This window comes from Thalassophryne amazonica, chromosome 4 (assembly GCF_902500255.1).
Source record: "Thalassophryne amazonica chromosome 4, fThaAma1.1, whole genome shotgun sequence".
NCBI classification, from domain to species: Eukaryota; Metazoa; Chordata; class Actinopteri; order Batrachoidiformes; family Batrachoididae; genus Thalassophryne; species Thalassophryne amazonica.
In genome coordinates, this window is record NC_047106.1 from 71,914,739 (window position 1) to 71,937,856 (window position 23,118).

Consider the following 23,118-nt stretch of genomic DNA (forward strand, 5'->3'; position numbering starts at 1 on the left):
CAACACGACAGATTACACTGCCCTTTTATAAGATGACGATGGCAGATCATTTCCCGATCTGATATCCAAACTCAAGTCCGGCTGGCTGGATGATAAGAGCGGCATGACTCGATGGCACTGCCTTGCATTTAACCCGCGCACTGCCGCACAATTCGCCGGGCCAGCACGACCCACTGGATGCCGTGCTGTGTGCCGCTGAACACTGCGTTATATAAAAATAATTACACTCAACAAAAATATAAACGCAACACTTTTGGTTTTGCTCCCATTTTGTATGAGATGAACTCAAAGATCTAAAACTTTTTCCATATACACAATATCACCATTTCTCTCAAATATTGTTCACAAACCAGTCTAAATCTGTGATAGTGAGCACTTCTCCTTTGCTGAGATAATCCATCCCACCTCACAGGTGTGCCATATCAAGATGCTGATTAGACACCATGATTAGTGCACAGGTGTGCCTTAGACTGCCCACAATAAAAGGCCACTCTGAAAGGTGCAGTTTTATCACACAGCACAATGCCACAGATGTCGCAAGATTTGAGGGAGCGTGCAATTGGCATGCTGACAGCAGGAATGTCAACCAGAGCTGTTGCTCATGTATTGAATGTTCATGTCTCTACCATAAGCCGTCTCCAAAGTCGTTTCAGAGAATTTGGCAGTACATCCAACCAGCCTCACAACTGCAGACCACGTGTAACCACACCAGCCCAGGACCTCCACATCCAGCATGTTCACCTCCAAGATCGTCTGAGACCAGCCACTCGGACAGCTGCTGGAACAATCGGTTTGCATAACCAAAGAAATTTTGCACAAACTGTCAGAAACCGTCTCAGGGAAGCTCATCTGCATGCTCGTCGTCCTCATCGGGGTCTCGACCTGACTCCAGTTCGTCGTCGTAACCGACTTGAGTGGGCAAATGCTCACATTCGCTGGTGTTTGGCACGTTGGAGAGGTGTTCTCTTCACGGATGATGCGAAGGAGATGTGTTGCACTGCATGAGGCAAATGGTGGTCACACCAGATACTGACTGGTATCCCCCCCCCCCCCAATAAAACAAAACTGCACCTTTCAGAGTGGCCTTTTATTGTGGGCAGTCTAAGGCACACCTGTGCACTAATCATGGTGTCTAATCAGCATCCTGATATGGCACACCTGTGAGGTGGGATGGATTATCTCAGCAAAGGAGAAGTGCTCACTGTCACAGATTTAGACTGGTTTGTGAACAATATTTGAGGGAAATGGTGATATTGTGTGTGTGTGGAAAAAGTTTTAGATCTTTGAGTTCATCTCATACAAAATTGGAGCAAAACCAAAAGTGTTGCGTTTATATTTTTGTTGAGTATACTTCGTAGCAGATTAATCATTTGCTCTCAGAGATTGGCTGATAAATCCATCTGTAGTCACTATGGAAGCACAGAGGAATTTTCTCCAGCAGTTTGTCTTGTGTGCTTCTTGGGGTGGAGAAAGCATTTGGGATCATCTCAAAGGTAATTATTTATAATATTTATATTGTAATGGCAGTTGCATTTTCACTCCTTATAAGCATCTGTAAAATTATATTTATTATGGATTTAGACTGTTGTTTGACGCTGTCTGACCAAGCATCTGTATACGTTTTACACCTCTCGACCTTTGAACCAATGTGGTCGCGCATGCACATTCCCAGACTGTGAAAAGGCTTATTGCTCAGTAAATTGGTAAAATGCAACTTTATATGTTATGTTTGGGTTTATTCAACTAAGGTAGGCATGGTGTGACCCGTGTTTTCTTTTTATTATTATTTATTGCTGTAACTGACCTCCAAAAGTGCTAGAAACAGGGACTTAGCAGCTGGTCCTCCATTGAAAAATTATAAGACCACAGGCCATGCATTATTTATGTTTAGTGCCTTTTAGTCAAGTTTATCTTAATTGGATTAAGGCAATAAGTGCCTCCCTATATTACCGCAGATGAACTGTTCCTGTTGCCATATCTTTTGAAATAAAACTGCAGAACACAAAGTAATCTAAAAAAGAATGGGCAGAAGATCAAATCAAATTCGGTGTATTGCCTAAAAACTAAAAGAAAGAGGAAAAAAATGGGAGTGGTGCAGGAGCGGGAGTCATTCTGAATGGGAGTGGAATGGGAGTGGGAGTCATTTTACCAGGAGTGGGATGGGACAGAAATTTTTCTGTGGGATGGGACAAGAGTGAAAATCTACTCCCGTGTCACCCTCTAATGCAGATGCACATAATAAGGCTGTGACCCAGACTTGGACAGCCAGCGAGGGGTTAAAGGAGTCTGTTTGCACAAGATAACCTTATGCGTCTGCAGTATTAATTTCCATATTAAAAGTGAACACTTTTTTGTACTGTGTTTATTGGACAGTGTCATCAGCAGTAAAATAAACTTTCAGCCACAAATGTGGAATCGAGACACTGAATGAAAATAACACAAAATTAAGGGAAATGGCATGTTTACAATAGTCAGATTGAAGAGAACTTTTAAATATATATATATATATATATATATATATACACGTATAATATGAATCTAATTTTGTAAATTTTCACATCTTAATTCTTTTAAGTTTTAGCTTTTAGAATCTGTTCATAAAAGTTGGTGAAAATGTTTTCTTTTTCTTTAAAATAGAGGGCAAACCTTGAAAATAGGGATGTAACTAAAACCATGAAACCAAAAACATTTTACATGTACCAAACCATGGGCTGTGTACTGTTGAAAATCCATGAGGTCTGCAGCAATGCATATGAATTAGTCATGTGCAGATGTTTGTTTTTAATGTGATTACTCAAAATGCAGTGTTAAAAACTTCAAGCAGAATGTTCAGGATGTGGAAACTGTAGCTCCTCAAGCCAGTAGTTGAATATTTCAAGTGATATTATTTCATCTTTTGAGTTTCTGGAGAAGTCAGATGCCAAAGACTGATGTGGAAACCATTCATAATTATTTTGATGTATCAAATATAATCCATGTTGTAATCATACATGCATGTGCATTTCTTGAAAACTTACATTTGATCCAGTTTAGGTCAAACCTGGTGGAATGGTTGAGGGTCAGCTAATGGCACAGGGGTTTTGATTTTAAGAAAAATCTTAAAAAGTCAAGGTTACTGGCTAAAGGTCAAAATTTTGGCCAAATGTTCTACTGTATATAGGGAATGTTTAGAGTAGCTAATCAAAAACAATGATTAAAGAGCCATGTACCATTACTATTAAACACTAATATGAAATCACCTTTTGACACATGAGCTTTTGAACTTGGGTGAAGTCTGGGTTAAAAATGTTTAAGTTAAACAGTTTGGAGGCAGTATAAATCAAACATGGCTTAAATGGTTGTGTGTTAATCATTCATGAAGTGAACTGAGTTTGAAAAGAACTGATCAAGTGTCAGAGCTACACAGAACCATACAGTATATTATGGAGAGAGCGGCAGTGATTAACCAGCTGCTAAATTACAGTAACTGTCATCTCGTTTCATTATTGATTAATCATTTTAAATAATTAAAATAAAATTGCATGAATTTTAGATTTCAGCTTGTCAAATGTGATTATTTTTGTAGTTTCTGAATATCTTTGGATTGACCTTTGGGAAACACTGATCAATCAACATTTTTCACCATTTTATGACTTTTTATGGATCAAACAACTAATCGATTGAGAAAATACTAAAATAATTATTAGTTGCAGCCCTAATTTTGGCAGTAGTGAATCACAAAGACTAAATATCTATGAAGGCCAAGGGGTTAATGAGCTTGCTTCCCTGAGCAAAAGGTTCCTAGTTCAAGACAACCCCTGCCCATTCTCCATGTAATGTGGAGTTGCATCAATAACACCTGTGCCAAATCAACACACAGATCCATATAGGGTCTTCTCTGACAACCCCAAGTGGAAAAAAGGAGGGTAGTGCTCACCAAGTACTTTATCGTTTTTGTTTGTATTCCATCAATACTTGTAAGTCATTTAAGTGATGTTCTTATCTAAAGTGATTCCTTTTGACTGAGGTACTGGAGGCCATCATGCTCTGGGGCACTGGGGTTAAATTTCAGTTCCATAGGCAGCCAGATGATCAGATGTGTGACTGAAATCTAACCTGCAATAGCAATACCTTTACAAGTAGACCACAATGCCGCAGACACGTGATATAAGTGCTCTACTTGAAAGTTTGCTTCTGTGTGTTTCAGAGGTCGAGTTTTTTCGCTAGACTTTGGGTCGATGCGAGTGTGTGACCTGGAGTTTGATCGTGTCAGACGACTGACGACTCCAGCCAGGTCTCTCAGCTCATCCACAGCAAACCCAAATCCCACCCCCAGCTGTCAAACTGTGTGGAAGTACTACTGCAGAGACAACTTTGGCTGGAGGGAGTACTCTGAGGTGAGGCGCATGTTGCATTCAGGTTTGCCCGCATGCATCAACTCAGCACACATCAATCAGTCCCACTGTGGGAGGATCAACTTTAGACACACATACGCACAACTGCTTAACCACTGTGACACATCTGTTCTCCCTGGTTTTCCACTCGGCTTTCTGCAAGCTGCACTTTGTGCTATGAATCAGTTGCAATTCTCTCTGCAGCCTCTTCCCTCTCACACTGAATGCAGACCATCACACACGTGTTGTTACTTTTGTTTTGAAATGCAGAACAGCCGACTGCAGACATCTTATCCACAGATCACATCACTAACAAAGAAGTGTGACGCCCTGCCTACAGTACCTCATGTTCTGTCAATGCGCAGGTCCCTGTGTTTTTGGTCTTCTATCAATAATATTCTTGATTTTCACTGCTGAAGAAATGAGGTGTTCAAAAAAAATCTGCGTCAGTGTGAAAACAGAACGACCAAAAATGGAGCTTTGTCAGAAATGAAGTTAGCCTGCTCGGTGTCAGAGATAATAAGTCTTTCTGTTACATTGCTGAATGTACAATGCACAGCTGTTACATGATACAATCATGAAACAGTGATTTGTTTGCTTAGTTAACTGGCAGTATCTATTACCATTTAAATCGATATTTCATTCTTATCCAACTGTCTGGCAACACAGCACAGAAATCTGTAAACAAGAACAAGTAAATATTTTCTTCAGCTGCATGAACAAACAGGATGCGTGCTGACTGAGCAGGAAGAAGATTTGCGATAAAATGTAAAAAAGTTGACCCAAAAAATAAATAAATAAATAATCACTATTGTTTCTAGAGCCGTGTGTGGTCACTCTTTTTAAAAGTCATTGTAGCCAATCACACGGTGTTATTGACTGGGTTTTTTGTTTATTTTGTCAAATTATATTTATAATGGGATCTGGATTGCTGCCTACTTGTTTTTAGGCAATAATAAATTCAGTGGATGACATCAGAAACATAAAATTATGTGACTTGAAACAGACGGAAGGCAAAAATTACGTTTAATAATCTGAAACGGCTCCACTTTTCACCAGATAATAGCCGTCATTAACCAGACAGAGCAGGAGGACAAATTCAGCTATTGGGCCATTAAACACGACTCTGCGTGGGGGTCACAGGAAAATTGCTTTGAATTGATTTTTATATAACACACACACACAGCCACGAGTCAATATAGCAATGACAATTTAACAGTTGTGTTCTGTGAGCATCATCATTGCACCCACATGGGGATATTGTTTTTTGTCATTTCTGACTGTTTTTGTGTGAACAAAACTGATGAAATTTGACTGATTTTTAACACATCAGTTAAAAGTCAAGGTCACATGCCAAGGTTAAAATTCTATTCCAAATGCAATACTCCTTTTAAATAGGGGATATTTAGAATGGCTATTCTGAGGAACTGATTAAAGATACAACTATGGTCACTGTTGAACACTAATATGATGTCATATGTTACTTTTCTGCTTTTCACACAGCCTTTGACCTTTGGTGACTTTGAAAGGTCAAGTTCTAGGTCATTATGTCCTTTCCACTGTGGTTAATCCACATTGGGTTGACCACATATTGGTGGTCTTCCACCGGATGGTACCAGCTCAACTCTACTTGCTGTTGGTATCTTTTCCACTTCGATCTGTAATACCCCAAACTCATCATCACATCACCTCATGAAACTGCCATAAACACAATGCACAAAAGAAGAAAGCCACTCGCACTAATTAGTGCCCAGGCTTTGTGTTGTAGTGCAGTGCTGGCAGTGACTTTTCCTCATGATGATTTGAAAAAGGCAGGTTTGTTCAGGACGTGTTTTGTCTCCCATCTTGCACAGTGATGTTGACCACTCGCTGACCAGTCTGTAATCTACAGTGTTTTCACGGCATGTTTTGGTACCACCTCAGCTCCTTTGGAAGGGGAAGAGAGGTGATACCAAAATCAGAACCAGGTACTAGGTACCAGATGCTAGTTCCAAAGTTTGACCAACTGGGGAAAAAAAGCGAGTAGACTGGAGTGGAGTCGAGCAGGTACTGTACAGTGGAAAAATCACAAAGAATTAAATTGCATAACTCAGTGGAAAGTGTCAGGTGTGGATGTCTGTAATTGTGACTTTTGTGACTTTGTTTTCAAAGTCAGTTCTAAGAAGCTGCAGCCCCGATTATCTGAGCTCATGTGTGCTGATAGATTATGCTGTAATGTAATGTGGTTGAAATGTTATACACATCATTAAAGAAATCTGTCAAATAGGAAAATCATCATTCTTGCAAATAGTTGGTGGTGTTAAACATTTCAAGAGAGGATTCACAAGATGTGAATGGAAACGCTGTAGATGGAAAGGGGACAAAAAAAGTGGGAATGTGCTGGACACATTATTTACATACATGAAAGGCATTTATACATTCAGCATTTGTAAATTTGCCACTTTCTTCTGTTCCACAGCCAGTGGTGAAGCTCATAGAGGAAGCGAGCAAACGCGGCCTGAAGGAGGTGCGATTCATTACACTCCAGAACCAGTACATCCTCAACATCAGGGAGGGCTTCCAGCAGAATGCCCTGTTTGGCTTCAGGCGTCAGATCAAGAAGCGACCCATGTTCATGTCCTCTGTGATGTTAACGCCTCTCCTACAGTAAGTTTGGTCGAATGTGTCCCCGTCCCCCCAATACACACACACATGCACTGACACAGTGGAAAAACTGAGGCTTGTTTTATGTTAATCCAGTTTGTTTTATTACGTCCGGCAAGGATGTAATAAAATCATCGGTGTTTATTTATTTGTCTGTCTGTCTGTCTGTCTGTCTGTCTGTCTGTCTGTCTGTTAGCAGGATGATGTCAAAAACTTCTGCATGGATTTTGATGAAATTTTCAACACAGATACATATTAGGCCATGGAAGAATCCATTAAATATTGGAGGTGATCTGGATCCGGATCCAGATTCTGGCTCAAGTTTCACTTTATATAGGCTTTGAAGGATTACGTCAAAACTACTTCACAGATTCTCACCAAATTTTCACCACGGATACATAATAGGCCTTGGACGATTCCCCTAAATTTTGGAGGTTATACGGGCCCAGATCCGGGTTCTGGTTCAAGATTCACTAGGGTTTGAAGGATTACATCAGAACTACTTCACGGATTGTAACCATATTTTCACCACAGATACATATTAGGCCATGGAAGACTCCATTAAATTTTGGAGGTGATCCGAATCCAGATTCTGGATGGAGATTTCACTTTATCTAGGCTTTGAAGGATTACGTCAAAACTACTTCACAGATTTTCACCAAATTTGCACCACACATAGATAATAGGGCAGGGAAGACTCCACTGAATTTTGGAGGTGATCTGGATCTGGATTGCAGAATTCTCTGATTGCTCTTCTTTATTTATTTATTGTCATGTGCTTACATAAAGAATAGGTTAAAGATTATGATGGGCTGGCTGAAGGACACGCCCATTGCCTCAGTACAAAGAGGAGCAGCATACTCGCATGTCCTGTTATGAGTAATCGATGATGGTCAGAAAACAGAGCGATACACTGCAAAATGTGCTGTAAAGTGGTGTCAGCAAAGATGGGCAGCATGTGGAACTTTAATGTTTGAAGTGCTGTCATCCAGTCCAACACACAGGTCACAAGACACAAATTGTTTGGTTGAGAGCCCCACAAGCACCCATCTGAAACCAGCTCCCGTTCGATAGAGATTTTAACACAGGAGGCGTTGTTACTTGTGACAGAGCATCTCTAAAACCAGAAACAGTGTCCTGACATCACTGAAGAAACTGCAACTTTTTACATTTTTGTAGACAAATGCAGCATGTTTTCAGTTTGTCAGCACTATTTCACACAGCTAAATATGAATACTGCCCAGAAATTACAACTGATTTGTTCAATTTGAACTTGATTTCAGGATCTAGTCATAAATGAATATCCTCTTTCACATGGACACCGATACTTGGTTTTTTATAACTTTCTGCTGACTGACATCCTTTAATGCTGAAATGCTCAAATGTACCTGCAAGCTTGTGATATTTATTTGATGTTTTGAAATTGCTACTTTTCTTTACACAGTAGTTATAGTATATGCCCTTTATATGTAGAATTTTGGTTTCATTTCTCTTGATGTTTGTTAGTTATCATGTTGACAAAATATGGAATTCCAGTTTTATTTTAGATTATTTTATTTATCAACGTTAATGTTGGACTGTTGGGCGAGGTGCTGTCCAATCGGTTAAGTGCACTTATTTCCGGTGTGGAGGGTTTCCAGTTCAAAGCCACGCCTGCCCATTCTGCCTGTAATTTAGAGTTGGATCAGGAAGGGCATCCGGTGTAAAACTTGAACTAAACCAACATGCAGATCCATCTTGGATCTACTGGGGCAACCAAGAGTGAAACAAGGGAGAAGTCAAAGAGACTGTGTTGGACTGTTTGCAGTTCATGTAATTCCAAGGCAGTTTTTCATGTCCTGCTAAGTCTCCAAATAAATTCAGACTTTTTTTTTTTCAATTCAGTTTATTCATATAGTGCCAAATCACAACATAAGTCGGCCCAAGGTGCTTCACATGGGTAAGGTCTAACCTTAACAACCCCCCCGATCAAGCAGGAGGTTTGCCTTTCCAGGTAAGAGTGGAAAGGAAAAAAACTCTCTGGCATTTTTTAGAGGAAGAAACCTCAAGCAGACCAGATTCAAACACTCGGACCTCCCTAAATTTGCTGAAGCTTCACTGGGCCTACTGACACCTACTCATTTTCAAATTTGCCACCTATTAAGTAATTTGTAGAACACACTGCTTTACTCCCATGTGTGAGGGTGAGGGGGTTTTCATGTTTTCCCACACTGTACCGTCAATGTTGCCGGGAGGAAAATGGACATGGTGAGGATATATGTGGAAATTCCTCCCTGATTGGCTAGTAAGATGGGTATATCATATGCTGCATGCATTAGAAACAGACTTGGTGCATATTTGAAGCAAAATGTGCTTTACATGCAAATGAGAGAAAAATGTGTTTTTAAAAACTTCCTTCACTGCAACGATGGCATTATGATTGACACTGGCTGTTATTCCTGTGTCAGCACAGAGCTTATTCAACAAAGCGAGACTGATGTTCGCTGTTGATGATCTGTGTGAATAAATTAATTAAATTAAATTTGTACAGCAAAGCTGCAGAAATTAAGTTGTCAAAATGACTCTATGGTCTCTAGATAAAATGCAGGTACTATAGCAGGTGTCTTTGGAGAATCCTTAGGAACCGCTCACATGACTTTGTCTCAAGCAGAAAGGTTAATACATCACTTGCATTAGGAGGGATTGTCAGCTGCAACATTTTGGCCATGTGGCCTGTTTCTTTGTGCCTGATCCAGCTCACAGGTGCCTCAGTGTTGAGTACCCCAGCGGCTGGAGAAGGCCAAGGAGCCACAGACATATTACCTGGCATACGTAGTGTGGTTGATGTGGCAAAGCACAGCACCAGCGCGTGCTCCCAGACGTGACATATTTTGTTATAAATGATTTTACAAAGCATTTTAAAAGTACTTCATTGGCACCAGGATTTAAGAAAATCTGCTGTGACAATAACACTGCTTGATTGCTGCTTTTTTTTTTTTTTTTTTTTTGCCTTTGCACTGTCTGGTGTAGCCACATATCACTCCAGTTAATTTTGCACAAGAAGCTAGTCTGACATTTACTGTTGGGACAAAGTCTATGACTTTACACCGAGTCCCTGCTAATAAATGCACAGTGTTGGACACAGAGTGAGTTCAGGCTCATGTTACACAGTCTTCCTGCAGCTCTCTGTGTTCTCAGAAAACAGGCCAGCACATGGCGCTCTGCACACAGCGTAAATGTTGTAGTAAGGACTGAATTGAAAACGAGTACTCAGACACCAAACTCACTTCTAATCGCCTTGAGGGCCACGCACACTTGCAGCTCGCACCTCAGATTGTTTTGTGAATTGGCAAATGGAGTCACCACGACATGGGAGTGTTCCTGGCCATGCAGAACGAAGCCTGAGCCGTTCCAATCAGACGGAAAATGAGATAATGAGTCAAACATGACCAGATGAGATGGAGGACAAGCGGCAGAGCTGTGTGGCCAGATAAAACAGAGTCAGGGATACTCTGCTGCTTGGAGATCCATTTCATTTGTGATGCAATCATGTATTTTAATTCAGTGAGGAAATACGTGGAAGGAACAAGATAATTTTATTCCAGTTTTCATGCATCAGTTTGCCTTCACTCCATTGTTTTGATCTGCCTCAGTTCCTGAGTTTTGTTCTTGACATAAATGGAGAGGGGTGAGGTGGAAGAGGGGAGAGAAAGAGGAGGGGAAGTCAAAATGGTTTCCAGACTGGAGGCACAGCAGAGAGTGAGGAGTGTGAAATGTGACTGTAGGGAGCTGGAATTTGGAACAAAGGATTTGTTCCTGGGACTTTTCCATCCATGTGTGTCAGGAACAATCTGTCCTCAGCTTAGAGGTTGAGGTCATTTGCTTGATTGGTGCCCTCCCCACCACTCGTGCTCACGCTGTGACTGTCATCTCTCTCCTGATTACGTTCTTTTCAGCTGTCTCTTCCCTTCCTCTGTTATTATCTCTCTTCGTCTTCTCTTCGTCACTCATTCTGCATCTCCTCCTCCCTCTGCCTTTTCAGCCCGGCTCAGCCATCTTCCCGCTGTCCGTCCCTTTTCATTTCACACTTGTTTTCTGCAGCAGGTCATCTGTGATCTTTTCTGGGCGCACAGGGAATAGAGCCGCCGTTTGGTATGAGACATCAAGACCAGACAGAAGAGATAGTGTGGGAGAAAAGATATGAGTAAACCTGTCGCACTGCCTCGGAGTCGCACTGATCACCGTCTCCTGACAGCAGACACATTTTTATAGCTGATAGGGCTAACAGCATGTGAACTTAGAGAGTGGAATCATAATAGTCAAACCACGATATTGTCTCAAATGCTGCAACAGTCCTTCATACACTTCCATCACAGCTCTGCAATTGACCTTTAAATTTTCATTGCTTTTTGTTCCTGTCCCCTCTCTTTATATGTCTGTGTTTCTCACCCTTGTTGTTTTGTGTATGTATGTGTGTGTGTGTGTGTGTTGTGTTGTTTGGTGCCTGGCTTTGGTTTTCACGTGGCCGTGTTGTTTGTTTGGTCACTGATGGCTCAGGGCTGATGTGGAGCCGCTCCGCTCTGCAGCACAGTGATGTCATTGTTGACTGTGAGGTGGAATATGATTTTAGAAAAACTGCTACATCAGTTAATCACATTGGACAGCGGTTTTGTTTTACGTTAGGATGCAGCTGTGATGGGAAACACATGGAGGGAAGTCAGGTTACAGATAAATGGTATTGAATATGCAGGTTTTTAACTATGAACCAGACCGGTCTGCTGCTTCCAGGAAGATGGATTATGAAGCAGAGGTCCTCAACACCTGGTCTGTGGACTGGTGTTGTCTCACATTCTTCTAACAATGAGGACGCCTGCTAAAAAGTGAAATAATCAGAGGACTTTGTGGTATTCTTTGTTTGTTTCCTCCAACAAGGAGGTTATCTTTGTGGGCTGGTTTCTGAGCAACGTTACAAAAAATATGTTTTTTCCAAAATGCGCTGAAGAAAATCTGTGCCTGAACAGTAGCAGAGTCCATTTTATTTTTTATTTTATGACAGAGTGAAGGGAGTGAATTTAAACCAACTCCTATGCCTGACCAGATTTGGCACCACATTTTCTCCAGTAGCACCTCTGTACGGCTCGAGTGGTTCCTGGCAGGGGTTGTTGGCATGTTGCTCGGCATAGGTCAACGGAGGTGGGGAAAGGTCAGACTTATGCCAGATTTGAACGTGGTCAAATTTTTCTGGAGCTCACCCAGACACCCAAACACCTTGCTGAGGGTCACCACACCTCAGCATCTAATTTTTACAGGCCGGAAAAGAATTACCCCCAATATGTCAAGAGTCAAGGAGAGAGTGTGAAAGAAGTTTGCATTGAGTTTCATTGCATTGCATCAGGCCACCCTGAGCTGTGCACAGTCCGGCCTGATGTGGCTTTGTCCACCCATCTCTGGGAAAATTACTTTTCCCAACTTTCTTAGAGTGATGTGCCCGCTTGTGAATCCTCCTTGGGGACATCATCCAATGTGCACTGTTTTATGCAGAAGCTGATAATGGCCATGCTTGCCCATTATTTATAATGCTGTTTTCTTGTAATAAATTACCTTTTGTTATCTTGAGATAACGGCTCATTTTCTCATGGTAGGGACTTAATTTATGTCATACTCATGAGGAGGGAAAGGGGAAAATTTCTCAAGCTAACAAGATAAATCAACACAGGAAAATGATGTTTTGCTTTCTTGTGACAACAAAATAAGCAGTTGCCATGAGAAAGGTTTTAGTAATGGCAAAACTGAATCAGTGTTTTGAAACTTTTCAAAATGTGCAGTGTTTTGAATCCCAAACAATACTTAAGTAACAATAAAAAATACTGAAACTTGCATTATTTATTGGCTGCTTTCTGCTGTGAGTGACTATAAGCTTGCATGATCCTGTTTAAAAAAATATTTATATGCTCCTCAATATTGGTATCTCTTACCCTCAGATCTACCCAGAGGAGAGAACCCTCTAGTTTTTATTGGACTGTACAACAGCCCCTCATTTGTTCCAGCTGACAAAGACAGATTGTATCATTTCATTCCAACAACCTCTGTGCCTTGTGAAAGAATATCCTGCAAAGCAGGAGAGAAATCATCTGTCCCCTGCAGTAGAACAGATTCTTTTTATTCATATAAATACGTAACGGAAATATTTACCCAATGCACACAAGCATTCCTGGTAAACTCTGGTCATACAACATTATGATGTAAACTAAGATAGAATATAAGCCAACACATTAACTAATACAAAGTTTAGAATTACACACCAGATCCAAGAGAATGTCTTAACTTTATGTAACATTTATCAATTTTTGCCAATGAAATGTATTACCACTAGATGTCACTGTGGAGAGATGTTTTGAAAATTGTAAGTTATTTAAAAAAATTTCTGAATAGTTTCATTTGATTCGATCTCTTGAACATTCTGTTTTTGGCATCACTACCTTTGCTTCCTCTAAATAACAAAATATTAACCTATTATAAGGACAAATCAGCTTTATTATATCCCAGTCAAAAAAATAGTTAACTGTTTATTTTTACATTGCTCAATGGTGCATTTTGGACCTTGCTGAGGTGTGCTGTATTATTTGTCTTTAACAACTATTCATATTTGTTGTGTATACTTGTGAACAGCACTGTGCAAACTGTTGTATGCAATTGAGTTTTTAGTTATTTTATTAATAAATGATAATTAGCAATGTTGTCATGCACTGGGCAGCACATCTACAGAGACATGTGGTGCATGTCATGCATCTGTTCCAGTTAACACCCAGTGTTTGTGTGTTGTGTTGTGTTTTGTTTTTTGTTAGAATGAGTTCATTAGTTTGTCAGTTATATTGCTAAATATTTAATCAAGAAACACATGCAGACAAAAACAATCTGAATTCTGCTTCTAAGGCATAAACATATCACATTGTGGAGCAAACCCATCACTGTAGTCATTGAAATGCTGAAGAAGAAAGTATGTACTGTCTTTGCTTGATTTGGAATGTGCCAGACTCACTAAACAACTGAAAACAAACCATGAAAATTGATTTTCGTAGTTTTGCGATGACTCATGCCTAATGCTTCTTTTGCTCTCTGTCTCCCTTCGCTCCTTCTTCTAGGACTTTGGGCGGCCTGTCTTCATCCTCTCTTCCTTCTTCCTCTTTGTCTTTCTCCTTAGCTTCGTCATCACTCGATCTCTCTCTGTCACGTTCTCTCTCACTGCTGTCCTCTAACCCACCCAGTCTTTTCCCGGAGACGTGGTTGCCCATGACCGCGAACCAGGACTTCCTGCAGGTGCCGGTCTCCTGTGAAGACCGCAGCTACCGGACGGTGTACAGCCTGTTCCACAAAACAGTGACCGAGACGAAGTTCAGGATCCTCAAAATCCTGCGGGTGCAGAACCCCTTCCTCTGGGAGAAGTACAAGAGGTGAGCTGTCGTGTTGCTTTCATGAATTCCCACATTAATTTAGATGTCACAATCTGCTAGAAAATCTAAAACATATCAAAGACTATTTCTTTTATAAAAAGTTAACAATTATGGAATTATGTGACAGAAAAGACAAACAGGTGAAGTTCTAAATTGAAATGTCAAAATTTTTATTTTTACTTTTTTCATAAGTTTGACTTTTTGTGTTTTTTTTATCACTCCATTACCATGAGCTGTTTTTCCTTTCATAAAAACAACTGCAGACTGTTCCCAGCATTTATTTGAAAGAAGCATATAGTTGAAATTGGTCATGTGTAGTTGATCATGTTGAGTAAGAAGTATCCACATTTTCCATTTCCCCCTCCTTTAATATCCTGCTAAAATACTCAACACATCCTGATTGCTGTTTTTGAGATAAATTCAGCAAAATATGCATTTCCACATAATTATTACAAAACAGAGCCATGTCATAATCAAAGCTGTGCCGCTCTCAATGCCCTATTTTCAGTAAGTAATACAAATGTGCAATAATAAAGCCTCACATGGCTACAGACTACATTTTTAGGTGTTTAACATAAAATATCAGAAGATTTTAGTTTTACTGACAGAAACTTGATACACATGACAGAATGACAAAGTAGGATATAATATATATTGGCACGGTGTAGCTTCCTGCTTTATTATTTCCATTTCCCTCAAATGAATAGTTTTTTCTTCTTCTTGAAGATATCTTTGACTTAATCACATATGTACGAGGTCTATTAGAAAAGTATCCGACCTTATTATTTTTTCAAAAACCATATGGATTTGAATCACGTGTGATTACATCAGACATGCTTGAACCCTCGTGGGCATGCGAGAGTTTTTTCATGCCTGTCGGTTACGTCATTCGCCTGTGGGCAGTCTTTGAGTGAGGAGTCGTCCACCCGCTCGTCGATTTTTTTCATTGTTTAGGAATGGCTCAGAGACTGTTGCTTTGTTTGATAAAATTTTTTTCAAAACTGTAAGGCACAACTGAGTGGACACCATTCAATAAATTCAGCTGGTTTTCGGTAAAAATTTTAATGGCTGATGAGAGATTTTGGTCTGGTAGTGTCGCTTTAAGGACAGTCCACGGCGCCTGACGGCGATCTGCGCTTGGAGGCGGCAGCGTCTCGCCGTTTCAAGTTGAAAACTTCCACATTTCAGGCTCTGTTGACGCAGTAAGTCGTCAGAGAACAGAGAACTTTCAGAAGAAGTCGGCATGAGGAGTTTATTCGGACATTCCATTGTTAACGGTCATTTTGTAATGAAAGAACGTGCGGGCAGAGTCGCATGTCGGGCTGGACCCGACCGCGGGGGGTCGCGGCAGGAAAAACACCTCCGTTGGAAATCTTAACGGGCAAGTTGGAACATGCCCAAGCTGTTAAACAATTTCTCAGTTACTCACTTGTTGAAAGCCATTAAAAGCCGCCTGAATTCTACAAATGGTTTTCAACACGGAGGTGTTTTTCCTGTCGCGGCGCACACAGATTTGCCGAGTCGTCACGGAAACGACTCGGCGAATTTGCGCGTACGTCTTTCATTAAAAAAATGTCCTTAAACAGTGGAATGTCCGCATAAATTCCTCATGCCGGCTTCTTCGGAATCTTCTCTGTTCTCTCACGATGTCCTGGGTGAATTAAGCCTTAAATTAGGATGTTTTAAGGTCGAAACAGGCCGACGACAGCGCCTGGAAGCGCTGCAGGACGTCCCGCTCCGTGGGAAGTCCTTACACCGACAGAAACACCCCATAATCTCTCATCAGCCGTTAAACTTTTCACAGAAAACCATCTTAATTTCTCGAATAGTGTCCACTCGGATATTCCTCACAGGTCCAGAAAAAATTTTGATAAAGCAACGCGCGCCGTCTCGAGCAGCGTGTGAAACAAAGGAATTCAGCCGAGAGGGCGGGACCACATCTCACTCAAGGCCTGCCCACAGGGAAATGACGTCACCGACACGCGTGAAAAAACTCACGCATGCGCACGAGGGTTCAAGCATGATTGGTGTAATCGCATGTCATTCAAATCCATATAGTTTAAAAAAAAAATAAAAGGGTCGGTTTATTATCTAAGAGACCTCGTACTTACTGACAGAAAGAAAATAATTATCAGTTGAATGTTTAAAAGCGAACAGGAGAGAAAGTGTGTGTAAGGCCAGCTGTGTAGCACTGCGTGACAACAGTCGACTCTTGGTGCGCACAGCGGATGGAGAGCTGTGTGGTGATAATGATGTTCGTGTTGTCAGTGTGGAGGGCTAACCGCTGTGGTTAGACTACTGCAGGTTCAGCTGTGACAGTTGAACAGTCCCACGGTGACTGGTACCACACTGTTTCACAATGACTGTCACTTTGTGGTTACATGGCTTGTGTGTCAAGTGTCCCCTTTGAATGTCACTTAATTTCCTTTTCCCACACTGTAGCTGTGACAGGGAAGCCACCACTCGGTGTGTTTTTGTTGGCGTGCGACTGGCTCATTTATACCTTGTTTACTGTTTGTGTCACGTTAACACACCTCACATCTCAGTTATGAGAGACAGACATTTACCCATGTGGGTGTGCACTTGCATGTGTGCAGTGTCAGTTTTGCCAGGTCACAAGCTGTGGAAACACAAGAGGTCATGCCTGGGTCACAGCCTGTCTGACTCAAAACTTTTCCGCTTCTGCACGCCTGATTGAGCCGCTCACATGAAACGACCTGCATGTGTGTTGCACTAGAACGAGATTAAGCCAAATGTTCTTACGCAGATTTAGGGCAAATACGATTGTGATTGCAAGTTTTAAATAGAAAAGAAACAAAAACAGAACATCCCCTATCTGTTGGCTAATTCATCACCTGACAGACCATCTGTGCTCGTGTATCATCCTGTTCCATTAAAGTCAAGAGTACGGGGAATGTTTTGGTCCTCTGAAATCCTTTATTTCAGCACTAAAAAGCTGTTAACTTCACTGATAAAGTTCTCTCATTTTCTCACCGTCTCTAACAGGAAGAAGGAATACATGGCACGGCGAATGTCAGAGATGGACAAGCTGCTGAGTGAGCGCCACCTCTTCCACGGCACCTCAGCTGATGTTGTAGAGGGCATCTGCAAGCACAATTTTGACCCGCGGGTGTGCGGCAAGCATGCCATCATGTTTGGCCAAGGCTCCTACTTTGCCCGCAAGGCTGTCTACTCCCACAATTTCTCCAAGCGCTCACCCAAAGGAGTCCACTGCATGTTCCTGGCCAAAGTTCTCACTGGCAGGTGTGTATGTGTGCTCTTTCATTACAAGGACAAGTGACAGATGACAGACACTTGTTATGCTCTTCATACATAATATAATATGTATATACTTGCCTCTACTGGTGGTTGGCTCTCACTGCGGTATTGTATCACTTCCTGTTCCGGAGCACAGCGGTGTTTTTCTGTATCTGTTAGCTGTTTAATCTGCGCAGTTAGATTGATCTAGTTATCTAGATTACGATTTATTTCCCAGTGTAATCTTTACGTGCCTTAACTAAAGCACTCCTTCTGCTGAATCACCTCTAAATTATTTACACATTATTCACTTTGCGTGTTTTTAGGAATCCGCTAGCTTAGCGTAGCTACTAGCTCTTAGCCGATTTAGCATGGCGGCTTCTCCTGTCTCTCCCGCACTTTTCTGCTCTGGGTGTGAAATGTTTAGTTATTCCTCGGCCTCCTTTAGCAGTAACGGTACTTGTAATAAGTGTAGCTTATTCGTAGCTTTGGAGGCCAGGCTGGGCGAATTGGAGACTCGGCTCCGCACCGTGGAAAATTCTACAGCTAGCCAGGCCCCTGTAGTCGGTGCGGACCAAGGTAGCTTAGCCGCCGTTAGTTACCCCCTGGCAGGTCCCGAGCAGCCGGGAAAGCAGGCTGACTGGGTGACTGTGAGGAGGAAGCGTAGCCCTAAACAGAAGCCCCGTTCACATCTCTAACCGTTTTTCCCCACTCGACGACACACCCGCCGAGGATCAAGCTCTGGTTATTGGCGACTCTGTTTTGCGAAATGTGAAGTTAGCAACACCAGCAACCATAGTCAATTGTCTTCCGGGGGCCAGAGCAGGCGACATTGAAGGAAATTTGAAACTGCTGGCTAAGGCTAAGCGCAAATTTGGTAAGATTGTAATTCACGTCGGCAGTAATGACACCCGGTTACGCCAATCGGAGGTCACTAAAATTAACATTAAATCGGTGTGTAACTTTGCAAAAACAATGTCGGACTCTGTAGTTTTCTCTGGGCCCCTCCCCAATCAGACCGGGAGTGACATGTTTAGCCGCATGTTCTCCTTGAATTGCTGGCTGTCTGAGTGGTGTCCAAAAAATGAGGTGGGCTTCATAGATAATTGGCAAAGCTTCTGAGGAAAACCTGGTCTTGTTAGGAGAGACGGCATCCATCCCACTTTGGATGGAGCAGCTCTCATTTCTAGAAATCTGGCCAATTTTCTTAAATCCTCCAAACCGTGACTATCCAGGGTTGGGACCAGGAAGCAGAGTTGTAGTCTTACACACCTCTCTGCAGCTTCTCTCCCCCTGCCATCCTCTCATTACCCCATCCCCGTAGAGACGGTGCCTGCTCCCAGACTACCAATAACCAGCAAAAATCTATTTAAGCATAAAAATTCAAAAAGAAAAAATAATATAGCACCTTCAACTGCACCACAGACTAAAACAGTTAAATGTGGTCTATTAAACATTAGGTCTCTCTCTTCTAAGTCCCTGTTGGTAAATGATATAATAATTGATCAACATATTGATTTATTCTGCCTTACAGAAACCTGGTTACAGCAGGATGAATATGTTAGTTTAAATGAGTCAACACCCTCGAGTCACACTAACTGTCAGAATGCTCGTAGCACGGGCCGGGGCGGAGGATTATCAGCAATCTTCCATTCCAGCTTATTAATTAATCAAAAACCCAGACAGAGCTTTAATTCATTTGAAAGCTTGACTCTTAGTCTTGTCCATCCAAATTGGAAGTCCCAAAAACCAGTTTTATTTGTTATTATCTATCGTCCACCTGGTCGTTACTGTGAGTTTCTCTGTGAATTTTCAGACCTTTTGTCTGACTTAGTGCTTAGCTCAGATAAGATAATTATAGTGGGCGATTTTAACATCCACACAGGTGCTGAGAATGACAGCCTCAACACTGCATTTAATCTATTATTAGACTCTATTGGCTTTGCTCAAAAAGTAAATGAGTCCACCCTCCACTTTAATCATATCTTAGATCTTGTTCTGACTTATGGTATGGAAATAGAAGACTTAACAGTATTCCCTGAAAACTCCCTTCTGTCTGATCATTTCTTAATAACATTTACATTTACTCTGATGGACTACCCAGCAGTGGGGAATAAGTTTCATTACACTAGAAGTCTTTCAGAAAGCGCTGTAACTAGGTTTAAGGATATGATTCCTTCTTTATGTTCTCTAATGCCATATACCAACACAGTGCAGAGTAGCTACCTAAACTCTGTAAGTGAGATAGAGTATCTCGTCAATAGTTTTACATCCTCATTGAAGACAACTTTGGATGCTGTAGCTCCTCTAAAAAAGAGAGCTTTAAATCAGAAGTGCCTGACTCCGTGGTATAACTCACAAACTCGTAGCTTAAAGCAGATAACCCGTAAGTTGGAGAGGAAATGGCGTCTCACTAATTTAGAAGATCTTCACTTAGCCTGGAAAAAGAGTCTGTTGCTCTATAAAAAAGCCCTCCGTAAAGCTAGGACATCTTTCTACTCATCACTAATTGAAGAAAATAAGAACAACCCCAGGTTTCTTTTCAGCACTGTAGCCAGGCTGACAAAGAGTCAGAGCTCTATTGAGCTGAGTATTCCATTAACTTTAACTAGTAATGACTTCATGACTTTCTTTGCTAACAAAATTTTAACTATTAGAGAAAAAATTACTCATAACCATCCCAAAGACATATCGTTATCTTTGGCTGCTTTCAGTGATGCCAGTATTTGGTTAGACTCTTTCTCTCCGATTGTTCTGTCTGAGTTATTTTCATTAGTTACTTCATCCAAACCATCAACATGTTTATTAGACCCCATTCCTACCAGGCTGCTCAAGGAAGCCCTACCATTATTTAATGCTTCGATCTTAAATATGATCAATCTATCTTTGTTAGTTGGCTATGTACCACAGGCTTTTAAGGTGGCAGTAATTAAACCATTACTTAAAAAACCATCACTTGACCCAGCTATCTTAGCTAATTATAGGCCAATCTCCAACCTTCTTTTTCTCTCAAAAATTCTTGAAAGAGTAGTTGTAAAACAGCTAACTGATCATCTGCAGAGGAATGGTCTATTTGAAGAGTTTCAGTCAGGTTTTAGAATTCATCATAGTACAGAAACAGCATTAGTGAAGGTTACAAATGATCTTCTTATGGCCTCGGACAGTGGACTCATCTCTGTGCTTGTTCTGTTAGACCTCAGTGCTGCTTTTGATACTGTTGACCATAAAATTTTATTAGAGATTAGAGCATGCCATAGGTATTAAAGGCACTGCGCTGCGGTGGTTTGAATCATATTTGTCTAATAGATTACAATTTGTTCATGTAAATGGGGAATCTTCTTCACAGACTAAAGTTAATTATGGAGTTCCACAAGGTTCTGTGCTAGGACCAATTTTATTCACTTTATACATGCTTCCCTTAGGCAGTATTATTAGACGGTATTGCTTAAATTTTCATTGTTACGCAGATGATACCCAGCTTTATCTATCCATGAAGCCAGAGGACACACACCAATTAGCTAAACTGCAGGATTGTCTTACAGACATAAAGACATGGATGACCTCTAATTTCCTGCTTTTAAACTCAGATAAAACTGAAGTTATTGTACTTGGCCCCACAAATCTTAGAAACATGGTGTCTAACCAGATCCTTACTCTGGATGGCATTACCCTGACCTCTAGTAATACTGTGAGAAATCTTGGAGTCATTTTTGATCAGGATATGTCATTCAAAGCGCATATTAAACAAATATTTAGGACTGCTTTTTTGCATTTACGCAATATCTCTAAAATCAGAAAGGTCTTGTCTCAGAGTGATGCTGAAAAACTAATTCATGCATTTATTTCCTCTAGGCTGGACTATTGTAATTCATTATTATCAGGTTGTCCTAAAAGTTCCCTAAAAAGCCTTCAGTTAATTCAAAATGCTGCAGCTAGAGTACTGACGGGGACTAGAAGGAGAGAGCATATCTCACCCATATTGGCCTCTCTTCATTGGCTTCCTGTTAATTCTAGAATAGAATTTAAAATTCTTCTTCTTACTTATAAGGTTTTGAATAATCAGGTCCCATTTTATCTTAGGGACCTCGTAGTACCATATCACCCCAATAGAGCGCTTCGCTCTCAGACTGCAGGCTTACTTGTAGTTCCTAGGGTTTGTAAGAGTAGAATGGGAGGCAGAGCCTTCAGCTTTCAGGCTCCTCTCCTGTGGAACCAGCTCCCAATTCAGATCAGGGAGACAGACACCCTCTCTACTTTTAAGATTAGGCTTAAAACTTTCCTTTTTGCTAAAGCTTATAGTTAGGGCTGGATCAGGTGACCCTGAACCATCCCTTAGTTATGCTGCTATAGACGTAGACTGCTGGGGGGTTCCCATGATGCACTGTTTCTTTCTCTTTTTGCTCTGTATGCACCACTCTGCATTTAATCATTAGTGATCGATCTCTGCTCCCCTCCACAGCATGTCTTTTTCCTGGTTCTCTCCCTCAGCCCCAACCAGTCCCAGCAGAAGACTGCCCCTCCCTGAGCCTGGTTCTGCTGGAGGTTTCTTCCTGTTAAAAGGAAGTTTTTCCTTCCCACTGTAGCCAAGTGCTTGCTCACAGGGGGTCGTTTTGACCGTTGGGGTTTTACATAATTATTGTATGGCCTTGCCTTACAATATAAAGCGCCTTGGGGCAACTGTTTGTTGTGATTTGGCGCTATATAAAAAAATTGATTGATTGATTGATTGATATACTGTGCATCCAGAAAGTGTTCACAGTGCTTCACTTTTTCCACATTTTTTGTTACAGCCTTATTCCAGAATGGAGTAAATTAATTTTTCACCCCTCAAACTTCTACTCACAACACCCCATAATGACAACATCAAAAAGTTTTTTTTTTTGCAAATTTATTAACACCCCCCACCCCCCCATGAAATCACATGTCCATCAGTATACACACCCTTTGCTCAATACTTTGTTGATGCACCTTTAGCAGCAATTACAGCCTCACATCTTCTTGAATATGATGCCACAAGCTTGGTGCACCTATCTTTGGGAGGTTTTGCCCATTCATCTTTGCAGCACCTCTCAAATTCCATCAGGTTGGATGGGGAGCATCATTTTCACAGCCATTTTCAGATCTCTCCAGAGATGTTCAATCAGATTCACGTCTGGGCTCTTGCTGGGCCACTCAAGGACATTCACAGAGTTGTCCTGAAACCACTCCTTTGATATCTTGGCTGTGTGCTTGTCACTGTCCTGCTGTCCTGCCCCAGTCTGAGGTCAAGACCACTCTGGAGCAGGTTTTGATCCTGGATGTCTCTGTACATTGCTGCATTCATCTTTCCCTCAATCCTGACTAGTCTCCCAGTTCCTGTCGCTGAAAAACATCCCCACAGCTTGATGCTGCCAACACCATGCTTCACTGTAGGG

General features: G+C 41.3%; 1 protein-coding gene across 1 annotated transcript in view; it reads left to right on the forward strand.

Annotated features, from left to right (window-relative positions):
- tiparp (TCDD-inducible poly(ADP-ribose) polymerase) overlaps positions 1–23,118 on the forward strand; it is a 72,117-nt gene that overhangs the window by 39,006 nt on the left and 9,993 nt on the right. Inside the window, exons 3-6 of the mRNA XM_034168100.1 lie at positions 4,187–4,376; positions 6,832–7,019; positions 14,138–14,446; positions 17,453–17,710. Coding sequence (XP_034023991.1) covers positions 4,187–4,376; positions 6,832–7,019; positions 14,138–14,446; positions 17,453–17,710 — 945 coding nt within the window. The remainder of the gene's footprint in view (positions 1–4,186; positions 4,377–6,831; positions 7,020–14,137; positions 14,447–17,452; positions 17,711–23,118) is intronic.